General features: G+C 41.5%; 3 protein-coding genes across 6 annotated transcripts in view; 1 reads left to right on the top strand and 2 right to left on the bottom strand.

Moving 5' to 3' along the window:
- The window catches only part of uggt1 (UDP-glucose glycoprotein glucosyltransferase 1), a 36,349-nt gene extending 31,943 nt beyond the window's left edge, over nt 1–4,406 (top strand). For both annotated transcript variants that reach the window (XM_008276938.1, XM_008276936.1), the window contains 5 exons: nt 297–457; nt 610–724; nt 1,263–1,379; nt 3,168–3,315; nt 3,394–4,406. In XM_008276938.1, coding sequence (XP_008275160.1) covers nt 297–457; nt 610–724; nt 1,263–1,379; nt 3,168–3,315; nt 3,394–3,413 — 561 coding nt within the window. In that variant the 3' untranslated portion in view covers nt 3,414–4,406. The remainder of the gene's footprint in view (nt 1–296; nt 458–609; nt 725–1,262; nt 1,380–3,167; nt 3,316–3,393) is intronic.
- A 135-nt stretch (nt 4,407–4,541) lies between these two features.
- LOC103353791 (transcription factor Sp3-like) lies at nt 4,542–14,809 on the bottom strand. Of its 3 annotated transcripts, none has more exons than XM_008276934.1 (9): nt 14,659–14,809; nt 14,283–14,380; nt 13,443–13,673; nt 12,753–13,358; nt 11,017–11,226; nt 10,722–10,926; nt 10,421–10,616; nt 10,014–10,210; nt 4,542–6,851 (listed from the first exon to the last, which is right to left on the bottom strand). In XM_008276934.1, exons 2-9 carry the CDS (start codon nt 14,349–14,351, stop codon nt 6,598–6,600), a joined length of 1,968 nt encoding a protein of 655 aa, XP_008275156.1. In that variant the 5' UTR covers nt 14,352–14,380; nt 14,659–14,809; the 3' UTR covers nt 4,542–6,597. The 3 variants fall into 3 exon arrangements, with proteins under 3 accessions (XP_008275156.1, XP_008275155.1, XP_008275157.1); XM_008276933.1 differs by having other exon boundaries at nt 14,699–14,809; XM_008276935.1 differs by lacking the exon at nt 14,283–14,380 and having other exon boundaries at nt 14,699–14,809.
- A 2,373-nt stretch (nt 14,810–17,182) lies between these two features.
- LOC103353789 (obg-like ATPase 1) lies at nt 17,183–25,295 on the bottom strand. Its single transcript, XM_008276932.1, has 11 exons — nt 25,200–25,295; nt 24,779–24,876; nt 24,541–24,684; nt 23,215–23,342; nt 21,369–21,544; nt 21,188–21,268; nt 20,613–20,710; nt 20,369–20,509; nt 19,711–19,807; nt 18,629–18,751; nt 17,183–18,487 (listed from the first exon to the last, which is right to left on the bottom strand). Exons 2-11 carry the CDS (start codon nt 24,874–24,876, stop codon nt 18,386–18,388), a joined length of 1,188 nt encoding a protein of 395 aa, XP_008275154.1. The 5' UTR covers nt 25,200–25,295; the 3' UTR covers nt 17,183–18,385.
- Between the last annotated feature and the right edge of the window lie 1,277 nt (nt 25,296–26,572).

The following is a 26,572-nucleotide window of genomic DNA, read 5'->3' as shown; positions in this document are numbered from 1 at the left end:
AACTTTCACCTCCGTGTGGTTTTCGTCCACATGTCGCATTTTAGGACTTTGTGTTGGGTTCTCACACTAACATAGATGTTCAGACAGTCAGAAGGGATCTACTGTTTAAATAATTCACTAATCATTTAAGTCAAGAATTCATTCTCACATGTGAATACTTTCTGCCTTTCTCTCTCTAAAAGAACATGTTTTTTTTACTTTATTGTGTCATTTTCTCATCAAACTCCTCAGAGAATAATCGTTAGTAGCTGCCCTAAAGTAATCTTCATGTATTGTTGACAACTGAATCCCTTCAGATTGTTCGCACCGACCTAAAGGATCTGCGTGACTTCGACCTGGAGGGAGCTCCGTACGGTTACACCCCGTTCTGCGAGAGCCGGAGGGAGATGGACGGCTATCGCTTCTGGAAGTCTGGATACTGGGCGAGCCACCTCGCCGGACGTAAATACCACATCAGGTACGAGCTGACAGCTCAGCTGCAGGTTAACAATCAAGTGTCAACAGCAGCTCAACAACAATCTCACAGGAGTTGCTTTCACTTCGTTTTTCCAATCCATATTTTATGCTTTCTTGCATATTTCATGTGTTACAATCATTTATCCTGTGCAGCGCCCTGTATGTGGTTGACCTGAGAAGGTTCAGGAAAATAGCTGCAGGAGATCGACTCCGAGGCCAGTACCAGGGGCTCAGCCAAGACCCCAACAGCCTCTCAAACCTCGACCAGGTCTGTGACTGACCGTTCAGCGCTTTAATGTGTCTCTGAGATCTGATCCTCAGGACTAGCACATTTTTTATCAGCTGAAATTGTTGTCTTCAGAGTTTTTCTTGGTGCAGATGGATTCAGTACTAATGACAGTTTTGTGTGGTTCTGGTCTATTGTGAAAACATTCCCTCTAATCTGAGTTTGGTTGTTGAACAGCAGCCTTTTCTTAGTGTCACTTTGCTTGTTGTTGAATGAAATATATTGTTTCCACGCCTCAGACTCTGTGATGTCCTTGAACACTGTGGCAGCTTTAAAAAATAACCTCTGATTGTAGCTGCATTACTGCACAACTGACATAAAACACAAAGCCAGCCGGCTGTAGCGATGCAGAGAGAGCTCCTAAATCTTTTGTGCAGATTATGACTCAACCTTTATAACATGACGTTTGATATTAATGATAAGCTTTGGTCTCATGTGAGTCCTTAAGTTAAGCTCTGTGTCTTCTCGTCTCTTCTTCTCTCACGGGTGTCTTTGTTCTTTTCTCTTTTTTTTTCTTCAGGATCTTCCCAACAACATGATCCACCAGGTGCCCATAAAGTCTCTGCCCCAGGAGTGGCTGTGGTGCGAGACCTGGTGTGATGACAGCTCCAAGAAGAGCGCCAAGACGATAGATCTGGTAACAGCAGACTGTGTGTCTCTCTGTAGACGTCAGAGGTCTGAGCCGCTGAGGTCAGGACGAAACAAAGCAGCATTTACATTTTGACAAATTTGCGACACCTTATAGAGGACTGACAGGGTTATCTATAGAGTACAGTGCCTTCTAACAGCCACTAGAGGGCCGACAGGCTCACTGTGAGGAAATATTACATGAATGAGTTTCTTTTTGGATAAATTTAGTGATTTGTACCAAAAAACAAGAAAACTTAGATACAGAAATAACACCATAAAGGTTAAGATTGGGGTGAAAATACTTTAGAGTGAGGCTCTAACAGAGGAAAGTTATTGACACTAAACTTTTATAAATCTGCTGTCTTCATAGAGTTCAGATTTTTCCGGCAGCAAGTGAGCTTATAATATATATAATATTTAGTTGTGTGTTTTATATTTACTCAGAGTTTATGAGTTCAAGTTTTCATAATATTGACAGAAAGTCGAGTTTTATCCACTGCATTACTGTTTACAGCCAACTTTCACTTCACCCTCTGAACTCTGAAATCCAGCAGCAGCAGCTTTAAAAGGCCTGTTATATATATATATTAATTGCTGAAATTCTGCCATTTATTAAAGACAAAAACAGGGAAAAAAATCGTTGGACTTTCAACTTAACATCTGTGACGTTCTGTTGAAAAATGTCATCCAATCTGTCTTTTAAGTAGTGATATTTCATCCAAATTAGTTTAATTTTACGTTACATTTACATTTTTTATCAAAATAAACCATATGCACCAAATTTTGTTTAAAAAACAAAAACAAAAAAAGGGTGAGTTACATCTGACATTCATGTGACAAATCTCAGGCGTCTTCGCTGACCTGGGATGAAGTGCAGGCTGTTGACACTGTAAAGTGGCTCAAATTTTAAAGTTACTGTTTTGTGGACAATTTAACACCAAAGATTTTAACAACAGTCTGTCACAAAGTATGTCACATTTCTGCAAATACTTTATTATATGTTTAACACTGAAGAAATGACACTTTACTACAATGTAAAGGAGTCAGTGTGCAGCTTGTATAACGGTGTCAATTTACTGTCCCCTCAAAATAATCAGTACACAGCCATTAATGTCTAAACCCATCTATCATTATCTATACACCGCTTAATCCTCACGAGGGTCATGGGGGTCTGGAGTCTATCCCAGCTGACTCAGGGTGAAGGCAGGTTCACCCTGGACAGGTAACCAGTCTATCACAGGGCTACACTTAGAGACAGACAACCAAGCACACTCACATTCACACCTACGGACAATTTACAATCACCAATTAACCTCAACATGTTTTTGGACTGTGTGGGAGGAAGCCGGAGAACCCGGAGAGAACGCAGAAAGATCCCAGTGTCCTCACCAGGACGCGAACCGGCGACCTTCTTGCTGCAAGGCAACAGTGCTAATCACTGAGCCACCTTACAGCCCTAATGTCTAAACTGCTGGCAACAAAAGTGAATATACCCTTAAGTAAAAATGTCTAAATTGGACCCAGTTAGCCATTTTCCCTCCCCAGTGTCATGTGACTCGTTAGTGTTACAGGTCTCAGGTGTGAATGGGAAGCAGGTGTGTTACATTTGGTGTCATCGCTCTCACAACTCTCTCATACTGGACACTGGAAGTTTAACATGGCACCTCATGGCAAAGAACTCTCTGAGGACCTGATCAAAAGAATTGTTGCTCTCCATAAAGATGGCCGAGGCTTTAGGAAGTGGACTCACTTTTGTGAGCTCTGTTAGGAATAACAGCTTCCCTTTCTTGGCCAGTGTAACAACCCCATGACCAAGGAGCCCAAGCTGCAGGCAGCGGTGAGGATCGTGGCCGAGTGGACCGACTACGACCAGGAGATTAAACGTCTGCAGACCAGAGTCCAGGAGGGAGTGAACCACACGTCAGGGAAGCAGCAGGGAACAGGTACGCCACACTCACAACCGCACAGACACACAATCTGCATCAATCCCTTCTGACGGATGTTTGTCTCCTGTCTGCCAGGTGGTCACACAGAGTTGTGAGGATCATCGGGTCACTGCGATGAGGCACTGAGCTGGACTCTGTTTAAAGAGTCGGCTTCATGAAGAGGCTCCTCTCACGCCTCTGGGACTGCTGACGTAACGACCACAAACCAGTGCTGAGTGGTTCAAACGACGCTCTTTCTTCTTTTTCTAGGTTTTTTTTGTGGATCGAAGCGGTGAGAATGTATTTTGTGAAGCGAATCATGATTATGAATTCTATTTTTATGTTTGTTTTTATCCCCCGCTGTAATGGATGTCAGTTGTTTTTTTTATTATTTTGCACTGATTGGGATCGTGGTTGCGGCTGTGGTTGAAGCACAAAAGGGAGAAGGACTCCGGAACATCTGGTTAACTTTGGTGTTTATCTCTTTACAAGTCGCACATCTGGTGGCGAGAAAGATTTTCTGCTCACTCACGGGGGGTAACAAGCTGTTGGGCGAAGGTGTAAGTTTATATAAATATCTGGAAAAATCACAGATAATTTGCCAGACTTTTAGTGACCAAACAAGACTTTAAGGGAAAATGTATAAATTTGTTAAAGAGTGGCGACGCTCTCGATCGAATCCTCAGTTTCTGGTGGAATATGACTCTCAGGTAAAGATGTCGGAAGCTTGTGTGGTTTGCAGCACAAAGTATAAAAGCAAAAGAGAAAAGTTTGTTTTACTGTAATGAAAGAGCAGCTGTGACAACGGCTGGGGAAGAAAAAAATTCTGTTTCTCGGGAACATCTATGGATTTGTCGTTCCTGTTTTTGGCTGTCAGATATTTTTGTTCAATAAAAATACCCAGTAAAGAGGCGACCTCATACATGTTTTCAGGTACTTTCCTAGAAAATTGGTTCCTCCTGAGGGTGTTAAAAAAAGATTTCAAAATCACGTGAGTCTGCTGCTCCTACATACTGTACGTTCACTCAGTCATGCAGTTTATACATGGAGATTACGTTGATGTATTCTGCTACTAGCCTGTATTAAATTACTAAAAAAAAATAACCAGATTTTTGTGCCGTCCGTCTCTCCCTCTTGTTTCATTGTCGTCCACATTTACCCGCTGCTTTTTCAAACGCTTGCGTTGCACTTTAAACCGTAAGACTTCCTGATTCTGCTCCTCGACACACAGAACTGGTTACTGGAAGGTTTCAGACTTTTATTGTGATCCATTTGAAAAAAGGTTTTACAAAAGGTAACATTCAATTTTTACACCAATTCATTAAAAAAAAAATCACTTAAAATAAGGGTTTGATACAACAAATTCAGTTAACTAAGTAATGGCTTCTATAAACAATGTGGAAAATAAGATAATATACATGTAAATGAATGCTACAAACATGAGGACAAACTGAGGAAGGGATTACATTAATTAAAATTAAAAAAAAAAAATAAAACATCAAACAATGGCATGATTGTTTTCCTTTTTGACGTGAGTGACATCAGGCCAGAATCTCCAACAGAGCAGTTATTGCAAAAAAATAATAATAATCCCACATCATCTGACGCCCAACTGGAATGTTGGATGACAAAAACTGCCCTGGAGGGGCCGCTGATTCGTTGCATCCGTTTGTCTTCGCGTGGCGACATCGCCGAAACGTTCTCCTCCTGCAGCCGTGCGTGCGCAGCTGACAGTGACAATAAAGAGCCCTGCAGGAATCCAGAGGTTAACCACTGTCCACTTTTTTTAAAATCTGTGATCACCGCCGTGTGGCTTTTCGATTTAGACGACACCCAGATCAGTGAAGAGACATGGAAAACTGAAATACACGTGAATTTACAACAAAAATATGCTAAAAAGGAAAAAAAAAAAAAAGAGAGAGAAACAAATAGAGACGTGTTTCCTTTTAAACGTGGTTTAAGCACAGCGGACGGCGTGCTCGTGAGGACAGATGGGACATTCTGCTCCGACTGACCCGATGCTGGAAGAAGTTGCTCCTTATTGTCCCCAGAGCGGCTTGCATCTGTTTCCCCCCTCCCAGACCAAGTGGAAAACAACTTCAGATCAGTTAACGGTGGCACTGTCGTCCTACTCTGACCATCAGCTGAACCTGCGCTCTGCTTGTGGCAGCATGACGTCGGCGCCGCTGCCAGGTTTGGCTGTCAGTGATTGGGCGACAGCTGCTGCATATTTATCAAAGAAAGAGCAGATGTTGGAAAATGCGCCTATTTCATGTCTCGCCAAAGTCACTGCCAGCAGAGTAACATTAACATAAAAACTGGAAAAGGGCCTTTCTTTGTCTACCAGCACCTCTAAAACTCATCAACATGTTTGTTTGTTGAATTTGGTACAAAAACCAAAGTATAATAAGGACAATTCACCATTCTGTGTGAGGTGGTACCAGACTATGCTCTGGTTGGGGGGAAGGTTACTTCCTGGAGTCTTGAGATACAGCTGATGAGCTTTTTGAGGTGCTGATACCCTCTTTGGACAGTCTTTCCCAGGTTTTGTGCTGGGGCTGCTTGTGGCATCAAACTCCAAGCAAAGACAGCGAATCTTTTCCCAAAATGTCGACCTATTCCTTTAACAACAGAAGCAGACGTGCAGCAGTTCGGCGTGGACGTCGGCGCTGCTTCAAACAGAGCGCTCGGCATCGTCAGAACTCCACGGAGACCAAAAACTCTGTCGTCCCGAAGAGGTTCACTACTTCCTTTCCTTCTTCCCAAAAATTCATCTCCTCCATTTCACAAACACATTTATCTCCATTACAGTTACATCATCTGCAAAGCTTTAAAAAATAAAACAAAAAAAAAGAACACATGCACCTCCAGCATTTTATACAAGAGTATAATACAAAATAAGGCATTTCATCGTGTTGAGTACTCATGTCGTGTCGTCTTGAGTGTTAATGCGTGTTTTTCTCGTTTGTGTGTGTGTGTGTGTGTGTGTGTGTGAGTGAGTGTGTTTACGCATGTGTACATAGCAACCACATTTTAATGTTATTTCTTTTTGCCCGCCTATAAAAAGACTGCAAAAAACAAAGTCAAGATAACTCTTACTTAAAATATATATATTTGTCATATATATTTACGTATATATTCATATGTAAAAAAAAAAACAAAACCAAAAAAAAATAACAAAACAAAAAAAAACAAAAAAAAAACCTAAAACAAAAAAAAGGGGGGGAAGAGGGAGAAAAAGCCCAAGAGGTCCCTGTGGCAGGCTAGTTCTCAAAAAGCCACCTCACCCCAATCGCCCCCTCATTCCATGACCTCACCGGGCGCCACGGTGACCAACTGCAAAGGGATCTCCTGATTGGCTACGAGGTCGTGGGTGGTGGCGGTCTGGAGGATGAGCGTGGTTCCGTCGGCGGTGATGACGGCGTCGGTGCTGGGCGGAGACGTGGAGGAGGGGACGCCGCCCTTTTTATTCTGGTGAGTCTTTATGTGCTTGGCCAGGTGGTCGCTCCGCATGAACCTCTTGGAGCACTCCGTGCACACGAACTTCTTCTCTCCTGCGAGGTTGGGCAGACAAACGAGCATCAGACAGAGTCCAGGAGCAAACGAAGGACTGACGTGACTTTGTTGTGTTTATGTGTCTGTTGCCAATAAGTGCTGCTGTATCTGTTTAGGACGAATCAGAAACAAGTTCCTGTGGATTGCTTGGTCACCCCTCCAGTGAAAAGCACGTTTGTTTCATCTTGTTAACATGTTCAAATTGTTATGTTTTTTTTATGCTAGAAGACAAATCATGAGCAAAATAGGCAGTCAACACCATGGCTGAGCATTTCCACCTGACAAAAATTCTGACATTATTCTTCCTCAAAACAGGTTTCCAGCGCAAACATGTGTGGCTGACTACACAACTCCAACGTTACAACTCACTATTGTGTAGCATACAGTAGCTTCACAGTGTTTGAGTAGAGACGTAGGCGAGCTGGTGAGAGGAGAGAGAGAGAGAGAGGGGGGGGGCAGGGACTAGAGCTCTGCATCGGGATGCTGCAGGTCTCACGGGTCCCGTCATGTATCTCACAGGCGGTTTTAACCTTGCTGCAGGCGATCAAAAAATAAACGGTGGGTACTGGGGATTCATCGCAACTAGAAGGAGGGAGACAGCAAGTGATGCTGAAAAGAGGATTAAAGCGGGTTTTTAACAATATAAAATCAAAGCAAAGGAAGTCTGACATGTGGATAGAAACTCCCAAGCTTTGAGATGTGGATTTCGTTGCGAGCATGTGCAGAGTTGATATAGAAGGAGCACAAAGCTGCCACCTCTGGGATGAGGCAAGGACTGCTCCGTTCTCCTGAGTCTCCTTGAAAAAACACACATCTCCCTGCCAGATACTATCAGAAAATATGAATAAAACAAGAAGTACTGCTTACTACATACATTTTCAGGAGCGTAATTGTAGTTTACCAATAGGTATGGATCTTTTTAATAATAAGGCCACACAGTAACATCACATGGCTTCCCTGCAGGAAAGGGGGAGGGGCACTAAGTCCATGGATATATATTGATGTATGGTATGAGTGTTTGTGGGAGTGGACTTGCAAATTGCCCGAGCAGGCAGTCATTGTGAGAAATCTAGAGAGGGTGGGATTCAGAAACGGTGCAGCGCAGGACTCAAGCAGAAGACTTCATAGATCTGTATACTGTATAGCAGGGGTGTCGAATCCTGGTCCTGGAGGGCCACAATCCTGCATGTTTTAGACGTGTCCCTCTTCCAACACACCCAATTCAAATGATCAGCTCATCATCAAGCTCTGCAGAAGCCTGATAACAATCCTGATCATTTGAATCAGAGGGAAACATCTAAAACATGCAGGATTGTGGCCCTCTAGGACCAGGATTCGACACCCCTGCTCTAGAGGAAGCAACGGTGAAGAGCTCCATCCAAACTACAGCATTTTAAAGCACTGAAATGTCCTAACAATTGATACACAGAGATGAGTTTTTAAAGGGTTCATCAACAACCAGTGAGAGATTTTATGCAACACTTATGTAAAGCTGCTTGTATAGTTGGTGTTTATGTGTAAATGTTGGGCAACTTATTAATACTAACTAAAGAGTTTGTTGTCCCTACTTTTTTGTTTGTTTGTTTTTTAATTAAAAGTTCTTTAAGTCCTTGATGCATCTGTGTGGGATTCCTGCCTCAACCACAGGACAGTGACAGGATTTCATTGTGGGGTTCAAACAAAAACAAAAAAATCACATTTAAAAGTATTCATTAATGACATGTCTTTGTAGAAACGCTGCCCGACACGCTCTGGATAATAATCTGGATTCAAACAGCTCCATACAGAACAAAGAGTGTCCGTGAAAACTGCTGATGGCTGCAAACCAACAACGTACCAAAAACATTGTGTAACGTCCAAAGAACACAGTTGAAAAACTCTGTAAGACTGAAACATTAATAATGTTGAAATGGGACCGTGATACGAGCCGTCTTATCTTTTTGCTGATGAATCAAACCTGAGCTCCGTCCCACAACACAAAGCAGCACTGATTGATGTTGATGGAGACGCACACGGAGCTGGTAACTGATGACAAGAGTCCACAACACCTTCACTGTCACATTCCTACTGTCGCTAAATGCTTGCTCAGAGGGAATCCATATGTTTCTGTTTCAATATATTTTAAGACCTTGGCCGTACTAACGTGCCTTATGTTGTGACCTGGTGCCACATAAATAAAACTGAATGATTTAACAAACTGCACCATCTCACAGTTCTTCATAGGGGGCTGGATTTCTACATAAAAACACTTTAAACTTACCAAAAATTAGCCTACAGTGCCAATTAAAGAGTAGTTTGTCTCCACGGCCCCCCGACTATGTGTCACTTTATCTTTATCAGACCATCAGAGGAACAACCAAGAAACAGATTCACAAAACAAAACTGTTTTTCAGCAGAGCTAAAGAAAAATATTCAGTTTTCATTTCAGTCATGTACTTGACTGATAAACAGCAGGTTCATTTCTGTTCATCTAAATCATCAAAGCATTTTGTGGCACTAAATTAAACAGCATTAACTAATATTGCTGCTGCTGATCATATTTATCGGCTATGAAGGCATCATTAGTCACACCTCTCATGACTGAACACTGATTTAAAACAACGGTGTGGACAGCTGCAGGAAAACATCATAAGACATGAACATGTTTTAGCTGCAAAATCTAACAACGCGACAATTTCCTAAAAACTAATTAATTTGTGTAAACTGTGTCTGATCATCAGACAGAAGTTTTCTTGTCACTCTTCTCACATGAATGCGACTCATTTTCCCGTTAATCGATCCATCGATTGTTCTCTCTTTTACTCAACGGGTTGTCTGGTTTGTAAAATGACAGAAAATAGTTGATTATTTTTCTCCAAAGCCCAAAATCCTCTAATGTTCTGTCAACATTCCAAAAATATTCTGTTTACTGTCATAAAGTCGTAGAGAAACCAGAAAATACTCAAATTCAATAAGTTGGAATCAAAGGTTTTGACTTTTTCCTTTAAAAGTTTACTGCAATTAATCAATCATCACAATAATTGGTGGTAACTAATTCATTAATTGTGCAGTTCTAAAGAATGCACTGAAATTTAGCTCCACATATCACCCCGTTGATGATTCCCTTTTCATACGATAACACTAGAACCAAACAGACAAACAGTGTTGACGGATGTTGTCACCTGTGTGTGTCCTTCTGTGTCTCTGCAGCTCATCGCTTCGGGTGAACCTCTTCCCGCAGAACATCCAGTTGCAGACGAAGGGTCTCTCTCCGCTGTGCCAGCGCAGGTGAGCTCGGAGATGAGACGTCTTCCCGTAAACCTTCCCGCAGCCAGCGATGTGGCAGATGTGCTGCTTCTTCTTCCCCATGCCTGAACCTCTGTGAGACAAAGCAGAGAAGTGTGGAGTGAGCGAACAGCAGAAGTGGAGGAGTAGTACTTGATGACAGATGAACAAAAAACAAACAAGAAAACAGCATAACGTGGATGTACTGGAATGATGAGGCTTTTTTTGGTTCTCCTATTTGACAACAGTGACCGTAACAGCTGCACCTATGATCTGTATCTGTGGATGTGTTTTCAAAGCCCACCTTCCTCCAGACTCTTTGCAGTTGGGGCATGTGCAGGCTACTCTGCGGAGCCTCTTGCCCTCCCCGCTCGGCATCTCCATGTCCTCCTCTCCCATCTGAACACGCAGGTTGTTCAGGTCGCTGGGGTTCAGCGTGGACTCTCCACTCAGTTGCTGCTGCCACTCCTCAGAGTCCGGCTCCTCCTTTATCTGGATGCCTGAACCAGGGAGGAGAGAGGCAGAGGAAGGTTTAGGAGGTCTGTCAGTCAGCTAACAGCCTAAGATCTGCACACAAAAATTAAGAATTCCACCTATGGTCATACCGGCTGGACTGCCTCCATCCTCTCCCTGTGTGTACTGAACTCCACTTTGTGCTACGGAGTTAACTGTGACCGTCTGGAGGTTGGGTAGGCTGACCTGGCCTGTCTGGCCCAGGGGTAGTGTCTGGACTGGGGCTAAGGTCAACTGCTGGGCCTGGCCCTGCCCCTGGGGCAGCTGGAGCCCCTGGAGTGACTGGACACCCTGAACCTGGAGAGAGAAGGGATTATTTTAATCATTTGAAGTCTCTCACAGCACAGTTTGTAGGTCAGAAACACAGACACAGTCCTTAGAGCTCACCTGGAAGGTCTGCCACTGGATCTGGCCAGTAGCAGTGACAGTTTGGGCCTGGATGAGAAAGGTCCCTGGGTTGACCAGCTGTACACTCTGGAGAGTCTGACCTGCTGCAGTCAGGTCCTGGCCCTGAGCCACCTGGGCTACCTGCGCCTGACTGTCCCCCGACAGCTGCAGGATGGGTTGCGAGATAGTGGTGGCGTTGGCAGACGACACCTGCACAGTGAGGAACAGCGAAATAAATTAGAATCACACACAAATGCAAGTAACATTCATGACATGGTTATATGTGCGAGGCCCTGTAAAAGACATCGAACCCTAAACATGGAAATAAATTGCAAGTTTGTGCTTGTCCCTACTGGGTAAAGAATTTATTTGGCATTGAAAACACCAGGGTGGGTATTTCTAAACACTTGAAAGTTGGTTGCACAATATACATTCACAAGCTGTCTGCACATGAATGCACCACTGAAGCAGTCGACACTTTCAGTTGTTGTGATGAAGTAAATCAACTCATAAAAAGAAGAAAAAAAAGCAACATATAAAGACAAATCACCCCTGTTACTAGGAGGCAGACCACCCCAGCTAGGTGGGTTTGCCAAAATAAATTCAGGGACACATATGCGGACTCAAAATGTGCCTTTAGAGGGAGACCAGGTTTGAGTGTCAGTGTGACTGGTCCACCTCCAGTAAAGGCAACTCCTTTATTTGACAGAAATCTAGCATTTTCCTGTCAGTTAGGAGCATTTGCTAAACAAAACTGTCTATTGTGCTTGAGTAAGTTACACCACAATTAACAAAACTAGTTAAAATGTGATGTTCTGTTTTTATTACAGCTTGTTATCACTTCTGCGCTGGCGGTTTTCCCCTAATGCTGGCTAAATCCCCTTTGGGATGTGCTGAAAACTCCAATGTGCAGAAAAAGCCCTAATATCAGACAGAGTGAAAGCTTCAACAAGCATGAAGTGGAAACATTAAATACACAGTGTCAGCCTGTGACATTACAAAAAATTTGCTCAACTGTGGTCACAAAGCAACGGCTCACGCCCTTGTAGGTTTGAGGCGTCTCAGAGGACACCATTAATGTCTATTTTAGAGACTTCCTTAACAGGGTTGGGTATAATTTTGAAATTCTGAGATAGTTGGGGTGATATAACACATTAGGTACCAAAATCCAAATTCTGCTTGCTTCAGGTATTAAAATTAGTTTTTTTCAACAACCCTTTTTCATAGAACACCAAAGTTGTAAAATATGTTGTGCTGTCTAATCTGGGTACAAACACTTCACCCACAACTGATAACACCTTGACTAACCTGGAACTAAACTGGACTGAAGATCAGGTCAGACATTGAATGCCAGCTTTCAGTAGGTGATAGTAGGTATACAAAATTCTGTTCTACAGACACAGTATGAATTCAAAGAAGAGAGCAGATTTCCCTAAGGGGATCAATAAAGGTTAACAGCAACTGTATGACCATGACAGTAACACAGCCCTGCTCATCCCCAGTTATGGCTTCATGTGAAGCAGTGATTTTTCACTTTTTGTAGCCTTAAAGTGTTAAACACTCTCACAACAAAATAAATATAACAATTGTTTTGTTTTATCACTTCAATTCCTGCCACAAATCTGATTTATCTTGGGAACAACCTAACCTTGGAAGCAGTGCTTCATACAGGCTTGACACACACATGACAGTTTGTGGAGCGTGTCCCTACCGGTTTAAGGAGGACGCACACGTACCTGGATTTGCTGCAGGTGGTTGTGAGAGTTGTAGTTTTCCGAGGACGAGGGATCAGACACGCCTGCGGACACGGCGGTTGCCTGCGTGAGAACCCCGGTGCCATCGATGGTCTCGGGGAGGTGGGAGGAGTTGGAGGAGGAAGTGGTGGTGGTTGGCACGTAGAGCTCTTGGTTGGCGTTAGGGTCGCTCACCGTCACCAGTGACTGTTTGACGCCGGCGTCCTGGCCCTGACTGTCCAGCGCCTGGCTGCTCATGATGAGCTGACCTTCAGGTGTTACCCCTGTTGCGATGGGGACCGTCTGCGCTCCAGTCAGGCCGAGCGACTCCAGATCTACGCTGTTTATAGGGACGAAAGTTATGTTGCTGGGCAGGCCTACAGGTACTGTGCCAGTGTACGCTGAACCCCCCGCCAGCGAGACGCCTTGGATTGACTGAACTTGTCCCGTCTGTGTCAGGAGGTCTGTGGTCGCCGTTGTCGCACAGCTGATTCCGATGCTGCCCTGGCTGCCATCTTGGAGGAGCTGGATCTGCCCCGTGCCGTCATCCAACCCCTGTGTTGAGAACCCTGCAAGTGTCCCATCTGCATTTTGGATTTGGGGTATGACCTGTTGGAAGAAGAAGTGACAGTATTGAGCATGATCATCACCTAAACAGGACTGAAACTTAAATGTGTGTTCATCTCTTTATACCTGATACTGAATGCCCGACACTCCATTGGCTGCCGCCTCACTCCCAGATGCTGTAACATAAATGGGCTGGCTGGGAAGACTCCCAATAGGAAGCACGTACTGCCCGTTGGACGTGACAATCCCAGAGTTTGGAATGTGAAGGACTCCCTGGTCTTCCTTCCCAGTTGAAACAGGAGTTAACACCTCCCATCGGTCCGAACCCGTCAGCTGAATGGCTGACATATCTGTCGTCTGGGAGCACAATCAACACTCAGATTAACAAGGACAGATCACACTTTCTGCAAGGAGACAGTGATTCATCTCAGCTGAAGATTAGATCAAAGGGAAAAGGAGTGAGCCTGGCTATTGTCTGTAAATCAGTTATGGATTCAGCCACTGAGCAGATATATCAAAGAGACAGTAAAGCACAGGCAGTGGGGGGATCATGCAGAAATTTGTCCAGAAGCAAAGAATAGAACAAGCAACCACCAACACGGAGTGGAGATAACAGGCTGGAGAGCAGGGTGTGGGGGATGGGTGGCTATTACAACACAATTGAACGCTACTGTTATGATTATGGACGCAATCCCTGCTACATTATCACACCCCTGCATCTTCTAAACCCAAGGTACACCGGCTATCTTCCAGCGAGCCGACCCAAGTGACTGACTTCAGTGTCCTACCCACTATGGGCGGGTTTTACAGGGGTAAAGTGGGTGGCCGTTATTGAGGGGAACACAGGAAGTGTACGGCTTTCACCCCATGCCATCAAAATTTTAAAACGTGTGAACTTCATGCTCTCAAAAACACAACCAGAAATCGAAAGCGAGCGAGAAAGACGAGCTAGAAAATGTCGGATACCTGTGTTTCCGCTGCGCCGCCGGGTTGCAGAAACTCGCTTTGACTGCTGTCCACGTCCGCGGACGCCATTTCTCCTTGTTTCAGCGGCTGCTCTGGCGCTAGCAGGGAGAGAGGGGGAAACTCAGCAAAACTCTGTAATCTTCAACTCCTGCCTGCCAGAAAAGCCCGCAAAGCATCCCCACTCTCCAGTCCAAAAGGAGCTGACTGCGAAATTCAACTTTGCAGCGGAGATTCTGAGGCGATTTCGGCCCAGATTGACTGTTTACTTTGCCGTGGCTAGCCAACTAGCCGAGTTAGCTCACCATATCTAGCTAGTTAGCAGCAGAGCCAAAGATAAAAAGACGCAGCTCGCTCCGTTGTAGCTTCACAAACTCACCGATTAGTTGCACGCTTCGATGCGCTAAATGTTTACGTACCAGTCATAGCGTGAATGGTAGTAACCGGGAGGATTATCGGATCTACTAAACTCCGAACATGATTATTTTATCAAAGGCGGGCTAGTGTTGATCGGTGAATTCGGGTCGATTTTTTTCTATTTTGATTGACGGTGCGGGAAACACAAAGGGGCGGGACTAACAGGCCTGACCGTCCAATTTGCATCACATTACAGGACGTCCCGCCCTTCTTCTCTAAGCCGATTGGCTGAGCGGGGGTGCTGCTGAGGCGTCATTGGCTCACCGGAACGCCAATCACCTTTTTTGTAGTACGTGTGTTTCCTGTTTGTTGAGAGAGACAAGAGAAGGAATGCAGTTGTTGAAATCTCTACAGAGATACTTTGAAAAAAGCGTTGTTTGTTTCCAGTTTACACACGTATTGTCACCGTTTAGTGCGAAATAAAGTCATATATTCCACATTATCACTGGTATTTGAAGACAGAGCTTCTTATTTACCCCCGAACTCTGCAACAAACGTGCGGTGTGAAGCACTTTTTTTAAAGTTTAGGGTATTTAAAGTGACTGTAAATCGTAAGTTGCCCTCCATTATTAAGACCACGCGCTTCCACAGATGAATACAGCCCCACACTAACTTAGACTTGGTATAATAGTTCACACCACATCTGAAATTCTTGACAATTAATGAAATCACGTGTAAAGAATACAAAAAGCGCACAGTTGTACTTAGTTCACACTAATCTTTGACCAAATTCACATTTACAACAAAAGAAAAACGCACCCATTGTTACAACAGACACAGTAGTTTTGCTCCTCATTATTGTTCAACTACATTGTAACTAACCTTACATCTCATATCTCTATAGCAATTTTATAAACCAAAAAAACTGGTGTGTAAATTGAACTTACTTGCAAAGCAAAAGCAGGATGCCCAGAAGTTAACATTAAAACAAATATGATAAAGTTAAACAAACAAACAAACAAATATAAAAAATACAGAAATAAAAATGCTCAACTTAATATGTTAATATTATTTTTCTAAAAAAGCAAGTCAAATATTGTAGTATTTAGTCATCTGTGTAAAGTCAAGTTACCTAATTTATACAGCACATTTAAAGAAACACCCATAGAGTCAAAGTGCTTCTCAGTAGAGAAATAAGGTTGTAGTTACAAGTTTACTGAACAAGTTTAAATATTTGGGTTTATAACCTACAATACAACATATAATTCAAATTTATCTGGCTAATTTAAATATTAAGGTTAAGACAGAACAATATTATGTTACTCAATTATACATAACAATCAAGTTTGCGTGACCCAATTCAATATAAACGTTAAGCTCTACAATATTACAAACTTTATGTAATTATGATTATTAGTAACCCAGCAAGTGAGCATTTTGGCCACAGTGGAGAGGAAGAACTTCTTTTTGACACCTCCAGCAGAACCACGCTCAGCGAGGGCGGCCATCTGTCTCGACTGTTCAGGGTGAGGATAAAGGGAAGCCACATAAAGATAAGCACAAACAAACTGACCACAAACAAGAGATCAAACCACAGGCTTATTATTCTGCTGAAGACACACACAACTTTTTATATAGGAAAGAGAATGGCATCCTGATCGGTGTGACTCACAAGAAATAACTGATCTCATTCCCAAGTGTGTACTTTATTTCCTTCCATGTAGTGCTGTCTGATTTATTTTTAAATGCTACTTTTATTGCTTTTTCTGTAATCTAGGTTATTATTAGTTATTACTATGTTAGAATTCTTTTGTGTCTTCTGGTTTAAAGTTAAATTTTCTAAATGTAGGAAATAGTCTATTTTTGTACGTTTGCTGATGATAGTTTAAAAAAGAAAAGAAAAAAAAAATACCACCAGATATTGTGACTAATTAATAGTGGGGCATATGTCTCACATGCTGTGAAACCACATGACTTACTTCCTTGTAAAGAGGAAATGTATTTAATGAGAACAAGTTAACACAAAAGTTCTTTTGACAACTTAAAATAGTAAACTGTATATTTAGGATTTAAAAAAAATAAAACAAAAACACAAAAATTGAATACATCGCTTTATATGTGGAGCCTGGAGGAGATTAAGACTTTCCCAGTGTATGTGTATATATTTTATGAATTAAAAGTGTTACTGTAAATTGAATTTATATCATGCCATAAAGTTGTTTTTTAAATTATTTCCTTTAGTATCCTTCAGTTAAAAATGTTATTGTGGACCTTCGTATTTAAAGCTGTTTCTGTCAAAATCAATAAACTAAATTGGAATACACCCTCTTAACATGTACCTGCATGAAAGCCTGATGTCACATGGCTTCATCTAAAGTACAGATGTAATATATTCACAACTGCTATAAAGGTATTACATTTTTAAAATCTGTACCTTTCTGGTGGCACACACAAGTTCATACATATCCCTGTATGTTGCCTTGACCTCTAATGTTCTCAGTTTTGTATTTGACATAAATAAAAAAAAAAGAGACACACAAATAAACGACAGGTTGGTCTCCGTTTATTGACACGTGCATATTGATGAGGGGGATATTTATCATACACTGGCTCCTTTAGGTTTAAAGGATTTCTACTTTACTCCACAGTGAAGCAAAATGAGGAGATGGAGAGCACTTTAGCAAATCAAGACATTCACACTGTGGAGGCAGTAAGAGGAGGTGAAACATGATGTGTTCTGAGGCTGTGCGGTCCAGATGATCCACAATGAAGCACTGTCTTGTTACACTGGGTGGAGTTCATGATGTGAAGAGTCTGTTTTGTTATCGTTTTTTTTTTTTTTTTAACAAGACCAAAGCAAGTCAATAAAAGCAGGTTGTATAACACCGTTCTCTGCTCGGGTGTCTGGTCAGGCACGATCAGGGAGGCCTGCTCTGTAACACCCCATCTGCTCACAACACAATACAGTCGTGCCCTGAGTCAAACACTGACTGGCGGCTTATATTCTCAGCTTGTAGACGCCATACATTTTAGCATTTTGTGGTAAACATCAAGTCGAGTCATTATAACTTCACTGTGAATACTTTAACAGTGTAATTAAGGGAACTAAATTTTAACATCCTTTTTCATTGTCGGAGGAAAGAGATCTAAAACCAATTCACCTGCAGCAGACTGTTGCTTAATACTCACATTAGGACAAAACAGCTGGTTTACTGATCAGGCACACCTGCCATTAATAAAACTCTAATTAAGAAGCTCATTAGGATCTGAGAGCTCGCCGATTAATCAGCTGCCATCATTGCTGCAATTGCCAACTAATGACAGAAAGACAGGTTGTTATTACTCAAAGGGATAAAAGACTGTCTTGCAGATAAACCGCAACAGAAAAAGTCTGCGCTCTGCGAAACGAAAGAATCTGAAAGACGGCATCAAAAAGGCCTGATGCATGTTAAAAACGCATGAACAGTGGCAGCAAAGAAAACGCATGTTTGCATTCTGTCGCGGGTTCATACATGTTTTTCATAGCAGTTCCACCCGTTGTGTCCTGACACCACACATGCTAGAATATGGTTTGAAAATTTGAATGAATCATTTGATATCAGTGTTTGTTGTACAAATAACTGCAGCCACTCAGGCCACAAGTTGATCTGCTGAATTCAAACCGGCAGACAGTGCAGCTCTTTGAGGCCCGACTGAACTGTATTCTGAGTTACCCCCCCCCTGGACCCCTTGATGATTGTGTGGTCTTGTTATTTCTTTTTGGGTGCATTGGGTGTGTTGAATTTGAAAAAGATAATGTCCCCGTCCTCCACGACGTAGTTCCTGCCCTGTTGTCTGTATTTCCCAGCAGCCTGAGAAAGAGAGGATGGATACCAAAGAGGAACATTTTAAATGTGCATTTAGCGTTAGCCAGAATGTCAACAGTTATACTGGCAGAAATTAGTCAGAGCAGCAATTCAAACACGTGATAAAAGCTCGATGCAAACACACACCTTTGCTGCACTTTCACTGCCCTCCTCTTTGAAGTCAGAGTACTTCATCACCTCGGCCATGATGAAGCCTTTCTCAAAGTCGGTGTGGATTTTTCCAGCAGCCTGAGGAGCTTTGGCCCCTTTCTGTTGGAGCACAACAAGACAAAGAGGTCTCAAACATATATCTAAAAGAGATTAGCACATTTTCACTTCAGATATGATCACAAAATGATGCCCAGGACAACGAGGGCATCAAAAACTGATTCTGACTGTTGTGCTCTAGAGAAAAAAAGCACTTTTATAATGGAAAAATAAATCTTTTAAAAGCAGGAATCGATTGCATTCTTTATGTCTTTACTCTGTATGCTGGTTTCACAGAATTTAAAGACAGTTATGAAAAATGTAGAACATACTGAAAAGCAGAAAATGACTCATATTAGCAGCTTGATTCCAGACCTCTGAATTACTATCCAGAGTTTACTTTTATCAGTGATTCAAATAGTAAATTAAAAATAACAAATAAACGATGAAATGGCAATTCACTCTAATTATAGGCTTCAAATATCCAAATTCAGAAATTCTGCAAACACCAAAAGGCAAAAGAACCTTTGACTCAGTTGCTCTACAAGTAATTAGGTCGCATAACATTTTTTGGGGGAAATTGTAAAAACAGTCAAGTTTAGATACAAAAACAACCGAGAGAAAAGCAAAATAATTTCCTTTACCACTACACATAAATATGATAGAGCAAAGTTGGCAATAACGGTTTTAGATTTGCAATTAAATAGCAAATAAAAATGAGAACAGAAATCCTGGATTCTGCTGTAATCTGGAATGAACAACAGCAAGACTGGACACTTCAACTACAGCTGTAACATTTGTTAGTTTTACTTCACAGACAAACTGAAAACTTGGACTGCTGTTTGAAGACTTGTGGTCTTTTTTTTTTTTTTTAACTCTATTCTACTCTTCTTTTGCATAGAACTCTTTCTTGTCTTTTTCTTGTCTGTTCTCCCTTTTATTGTGCTGCTTTTTCAGGTTAAAGGGGGAAAAAAACAACAGAAAGAAGTCATATTTTGGAGAAAATATTCCGAAGCACTCACCCTGATGGTCCACGCTCGCACCTCATCTGGTCCCGCTGTGAAGAAGTATTCCAGCTGCAGCGCTGCATAGCCGGTCTTTATTATTTTGGTCAGAACACTGGAAACACACAGATAAACACAAACATCTGGATGAAGCTCAATCATATATTTAAAAACCCTAAAATTTTGAATTTAGTATTTAAAAACATATAGCTAATAGTTTAAATCTCATTGTTATTAATCTATTATTGCAATCTGTCATCAGAATTACACAGTGCTGTGAGCTGTATGTAGTTATTCAAAAGCAGTTGACTTCAGATGTGTTGCACTGCAGCTACTGAGCATTATCCAGCAGAGCCTGTATTGTGTCTTTCTACCCACCAGCAAGCTGACTGCGCTGCACTCGAGTTTAATCAAGAGAATCCAATGAACTCTGCAAAATCAGCTGATTTCTCATTTGTAATTTATCAAGATGTCTTTGTTCTTGTATTTTTGGTTTGTAGATATGAAGATTTGTTTGATTGCATTTGTAATCTGAATATCTTTGTATTTTGGACTGTTGATCAAACTGTCATCAGGCTCTGAACAGCATTTTTCTCCATTTGGTGACATTTAAAGGTTGAATGTTAGATAACTGTCAGACTAAGTCTTTGAGTGATGTGGCGTGTTTTTTTCTTACCTTTGCGTCTTCAGTTCCTCACAGTATTTGTTCCTCTCCTCCTCCTCCATGTCAAACAGTTTCGACTCCAGAGCTCCACTCAGAGGAATGACCAGCGCGCCGGGATCGTGAGCGTCTACCCACTCCTTGATTTTTGCCAACCTGATAAAAAAAAAAAGGCAACATCGAGAGATATCCTGAATGATGGAATGAATCTTAATAATCCCTGAAACATAGGATTAGGAACAGGTGAAAGCAAACCGACCACTTGTTCTTTTTCCTGATGTAATCCTTCTCTGAGAGATTAACCAGGTAGATCATGGGCTTGGATGTCAGGAACAGGTATTTGTTCAGAACCTCGATCTGTGGAGGGGAAATTAAAATTATGGTCATTTCTGAAAAAGCCATTTCAAATATTTGTTGTAGGAATGTACATTATCTCATCAGAAGGACATTGAGCAGATAATGAGGCATCTTGTCCCAGGGAATCTCAAAATCATAACAACCAAAAGCAGAACAAGAAAGTGAAAGTAAAGTAACATCATATGCCAGTTTGTCTTCATACACCTGTTTACATGTGCAATTTAAATTCTGTATTAAAAACTGAAGAAAAAAGGTATAAAAAGTTCATAAACAAATAATGAACTACTAAATAATTAAAAGATCTCAGAGTGTTTACGCTAGAAAAAAGAGGAAAGTTAGTTTATCAAACTAGGAAGGAAGCAATAAATGTCCTTTGTCCTCATTATAAAGTAACTTAGAAACATGAGATTAAAAACAACAGCATAACACAAGCATACACACAAAACCATCCACACACACACAAACATACATCATTACCTCTTTATCGTTCCAGTCGTTGTAAAATCTGACGTGTTTCTTCTCATCCACCACCCAGTTCTTTATCTTCAGTATGATATCCTGAAGCAACAAGCAGCAGCAGGTCAGATGCTGCATACAGGCTGATCTCACCTCACAACAACACAACAGATGCAAAGACAGTGCAGCCACGAACACCTACATATTCGGGTTTGAGCTTCTTGTCGCCTCCTCTGACGGCGGTTTTCTCTAGCTTGTCGATGATCGGAGCCATCATCTCCTCGTCCTTTAGTCGCAGCTCCTCGTGGATGATCTCGATGTCTCTCACCGGGTCGACGTTTCCCTCCACGTGGATAATGTCCTCATCATCAAACGCACCTTAAAACACACAAACATAGCAGCCTGGTACAAATACAATTATTTTTTTACAATTATCAGGAAATAAAAAACTGAAAATCCTCACATTGGAGGAGCAGAAACCAGAAAGTGTTTTGAGTCTTATAGTATTATAGCCGCTAATTATTTTTAAGTGGATAAACGAAGGAAGTAACTGTTTCAGATCTAACGAGTGTATACTGTGTTGGCAAATAAATTAAACGTTATTTCTTTTCATCAATTTAAATACGTGACAAATGAAACACACTGAGGCAAAAATCTTTCACTGCTGTCAAAAGATTCTGTGCATAGACTTGCATTATTGTCTATGGTGGTCGAATCAAATACATCAATAACTGTTAAACAGATTGCACAACAAGAGCCCATACTCCCACTCCTGGAATCAAAAACAAACCCAGCCCCCCAGTTGACGTCAGTGACTTTGGCTGGAGGCCCAAACATGAATCCTTGAAATGTTTTGCTTTTAAACATAATTGGAGTCGACTCCCTCTGTTTGAATTGTTTATACAGTAAATCTGACACAGCTATACATTATATTTAGCACAACAAAATATTCCCAAATAAAGTGTGGCCCCAAAGCTGGACTGAATTTAAAGCCTTATTTATAAATCTCTACATTGAGCTGGCCCTAAATTTATTGCTGCTACGTTAAAGTAGTGAGACTTCTCAGAGTAGACGCTCAGTTGTGCCCAGAATAAAATCAACAACGTGAGGAATTAGCTTTAAGTCAATATGCAGCACAGTGTTGAAACAAACTGGAGCTGTCTGATAGTTTTACGAATGCTCAGATTGCTGGAGTTAATAAATCTAGACCAAAACTCTCACTGTTCTCTACACATATTTAAAACTCAAAGTCTATAATCACTGACTATGGTATAAAAACATGTTGATTCTTATTTCCCAAAACCCAACACAACGCTCTAAAATATACATTGCATATATGTATATTTGTATGTATGCAGGCTACTGTATGTGTCTCATAGGTTTTTAGAGACTCTTGTGACAGTTCTCGTGCGAGAGAGACGTTTGTGTTTTTGGTATTATTTATATGAAAAAAGGACTTCCTGCCACAGTTTGACAACAGGAAACTAAGCACAGCTCACTCCATGCTGTGTTGTTACCTTATGATTTTTTTTTTATGTCAAAACATAAAAACATTCAATTTATTGTCACTGAGGATTAAGGAAAGCAAAAAAAAAAAATAAATTCAAATTTAGCATGAGAATTTACATTTTTCTTAAAACAAAAGCCACTCAAACCAATAAATCAATTGTGAAAATGGTTAGCGAATAATGTATTTGTTGATAACTAATCAATGAACAGTTGCAGCTCAAATTCATCTCTTGATCTTTGATTTAAAAAAAAACAAACAAGTGAATAGAATTACCTATCAGACCACACACTAAATTCCAGCTTTCAATAGTAGTCAGTAAGTAAGTAAGTTACAGTAGAACTCCCTGTAGTGTATTTACACAGGAGTCTGTCATCTCGTCTTTACTGGGCAACAGGCACAACATGATTGTGTTGTTGAAATGGGTCCCCTTTAAGGAGTGTAGCAGTGATTCCAGCCTGCCCTGCTAACACCTGTGCCTTCCATCAGTTCAGTTGTTACTACACAGCAGCTGCAGGCAGCAGAAGTAACGGCAACTCACGAGTCATGTGGAAGATGCCATCACAGGCACTGATGTGGGAGAGGAAGGCGTTTCCAAGTCCTTGTCCTGCGTGAGCTCCCTTCACCAGACCAGCAATGTCCACAATGTTTAGGAATGCGGGAACCTTACTGAAGAGACAAAAGAGACAAGCAGATAATCAGTGAGTCAGAAATCAGGCTGTCAAGAAAGTTCCACATCTACAGACTTTTTTTGTTTTGGTTGGCTCGAAAAAAAAAACCCAATTAGAGACAACAGGTATCACAATGGTGTTTATCAAATTTCTTTATTAACAGAGGTTTACTTCATCCTCCTCTGTCTGCACCGCCATAAAGAGGGGTGTTAATGCATCATTTGACTCTTTTTCCTGTTGTCTACTCAAGTCAAGAGGAACTGTATGAAACGATGGAAATGAAGAATGCAAAAAAGTTAGAACAACAAAAAATACTGTCCCTACAAGTAAGGCAAGGCAGGGATTGTTTCTAGAAATTTGTTAATCGTGTGTTTTAATTTGTAGTTATTGCACCACTAACTTATTCTGAGGTCCCATAATGGCACATATGTGGAAACAACTTCAGTTATTAGCAAAATAAAAGTTCAATAATGATACTGATTCAACATTTTCTGTGATGAATACCAAGAGACTAATCAATTTTCTAACCTGTGATCTATTATTTGTGATACCAGCAGGGTGAAATCAGAATTGTTCATTAAAACATATTTATGTATTTTCTGTATCAACAACTAAACACGTAAGTTTTCATGGCAGCATGGTGCGCACAGTTTCCTACTGTAACAGCAAAACTTTGTCCAGTGGCATCACCACCATACGGCTCAACGGGTTTGCAAATACGATGCATCTACATCGCTCACAGAGAATTTTTGGGTCTTTGTGACATTAAAGTGTTTCTACATTTTAACAAACTAAAAATGAGAAGAAAAGCACGCACATCTGTAAATGTTTAACTGAAAATACAGTCAACTCTACAAACCTGTGACAAACAACAACAGCAGTGAGCAGCCAGATGCCGTCACCTACATAATTTCCTAGCACATTTCTTCCCTGCACCATCCTTACTTGGTTTGTGTACATTTTGGTGGAATACAACTGTGTTTGTTCACCAATTTGCTATGAAGCAAGTTTCTCAGTTTCCAGATATGCAGAATCACAGAAAAAGCGATTAGTAGTCCTGAAAGTTCCATCAGAGCCCTCGTGCAGTTGACGATTTGACAGTAGAACAACCCTAAACCCTCATGCACTCTGTGTGATTGTGCCTCAAAGTCCTCAAAGTGTGGCAATTGGAATTGGGCCACTGTTATAACACACACCTGGCTGGTTTGTGGTACTGGCAGAGGAAATCAAAACGCTCATCGGGAACCGGCACCCTGCTCTCATTCGGGTCAATTGTGCAGAATGGGAAGTTTTCGGCAGCAGCTTGGCTTTTGGTCAGCACGTTGAAAAAGGTGGATTTCCTGCAACACAGTCAGAAAAAGGTCAATAACAGAGCTCCCCTGACATAACAAACATGCTGTGCAATAATTCACACTACCTGCGAAATGTACTCACCCAACATTAGGTAATCCAACAATTCCGATTTTCAGAGATGTTCCAAATCGTCCAATTAATGGAGGCTGTTTGGGGGCTTCTCCCTTCTTTGGAGGCATCTGGAAGAGTTAAAACAAGCTGGTTACAACGTGACACTCGTGTCCGAATATTCCACCAAAACAAAGCTCCTCCCCAGCGGATATATCTGAACATTTATCCCTCCGTGGCTCCATCCTGCTGAGCTGGCCCTCCTAAAAACGTGCAGCTTCAGTCATATGCTCATTCAAACACAGCATGCTAACGCTAGCTGCTGGCTAACTGGAACCACTCCTAGCTACCTGATAGCCACAATATCTGACTGAGCACAGGGCCCTGACCACATTTTCCACGCGTAACAAACAGCCTGGAAGCTTTTTAGCGGAGAAAATGACTTTTTTGCTACCTTTACGTGTTTTCTGAGCCTGTGGGCTGCGTGGTTGTCACCCTTCTGCTATCCGCTCACACCGGGAGCTCCACTGGAAAGGCAGGTTGGAGAGCAAAGCGGAAGTGTTGGGCCGTGAGAGCTCTCTGATTGGTCGGACGGAAAGCTGGAGGGGCACGTCAGAGCTGCAAGAACTCACACGTAAAATCAAAAATGTAAGTACTCCATTTTATAATTATTTGGACTTTAAATACTATTTCATTGCGTTTTAGGTCGTACAATGAGGGAATATACTGATACATATTTAGTCAAAGTTTATGCTGCTATCTGTGTTTCCGTGTTGCACCGCTGGAGGTAGTTTTTTGGGGGTTTTTTAAATTTTTTTTAGCAGGATGCGTTCAAGAACATGCGCAAAAACCCCTAAACAAACACCACGCACACATCAAACATACTGGTACATGCACAGTATACAGCAGAAGTGAGTACATTCCTGTGAAATATGACTTAAATGTTAAATCATTAAAAAAACACTCGTCAATAACTACATTATTTCTAAGATGAAAGAGTATTTCCTTTTATCAACAATCAGAAGCTAATAATTTAGAAAGGAGAAGATTAGTGCAAAAAAGTAAGTATATTTGCAATCACTGATATACAAGTTAGAAAACCTGTGATCACTGTGACAAAATGAGGAAAAAAAATAATTTCCAATTCGCCTTAATGCATGAACATGGTTCTAAGAGGACCTACAAACACCACAACTTGCTCCGTTTTGAACCTGCAGACTGTGTCCATCTGCATGTCTGTATCATGGTGCCACATGGACAAGAAGTGCCAGAGGAATTCAAAAAATCTGATTGAGAGACTTCACAATAATGGAAAATAATACAGGAAGACCTACTACAGATCTACTAATCAGGAGGTATAGAATGAGTCGTAGTACCACCAATCGAAGCTACATTGGTCGTCCTCTTCAAATGACGCCACAGATGCTGAATATTGGAAGCACATTCTTTGGTCAGATGATAACAAAGTAAATCTCTACCCTTGTATGGGGTCCAGCACAGGGAATGCATAGTCCTGGCAGTGAAGCACAGAGATGGGATTGGGATAATACGGGGTTGAGTGGGTGAAAAAGGTGGTGAGAAGATGACCCTGTGAATACCTGTGGATATACTAAAATCCTTACTGACAGAACTATGACCTCGCCAAGTGGGCCACCTGACTTGAATTCAATAGAACAACTTTGAAGTGTTTTACAGAGAAAGTTAGAACAACACAATGCCTTCAGAAGAACAGCTTAAAAAATATATATATTGGCAGATCATCTCTCTAAATTTTTTTTTTTTTTACATTGAATCTGTCATCAAAAATAAAGGCCAATAAAAAATAAT

Source organism: Stegastes partitus, unplaced genomic scaffold (genome assembly GCF_000690725.1).
Source record: "Stegastes partitus isolate 25-593 unplaced genomic scaffold, Stegastes_partitus-1.0.2 Scaffold83, whole genome shotgun sequence".
Taxonomy (NCBI): Eukaryota; Metazoa; Chordata; class Actinopteri; family Pomacentridae; genus Stegastes; species Stegastes partitus.
Note: the sequence above shows the minus strand (reverse complement) of the source record. Positions and strands in the feature narration are given on the sequence as shown.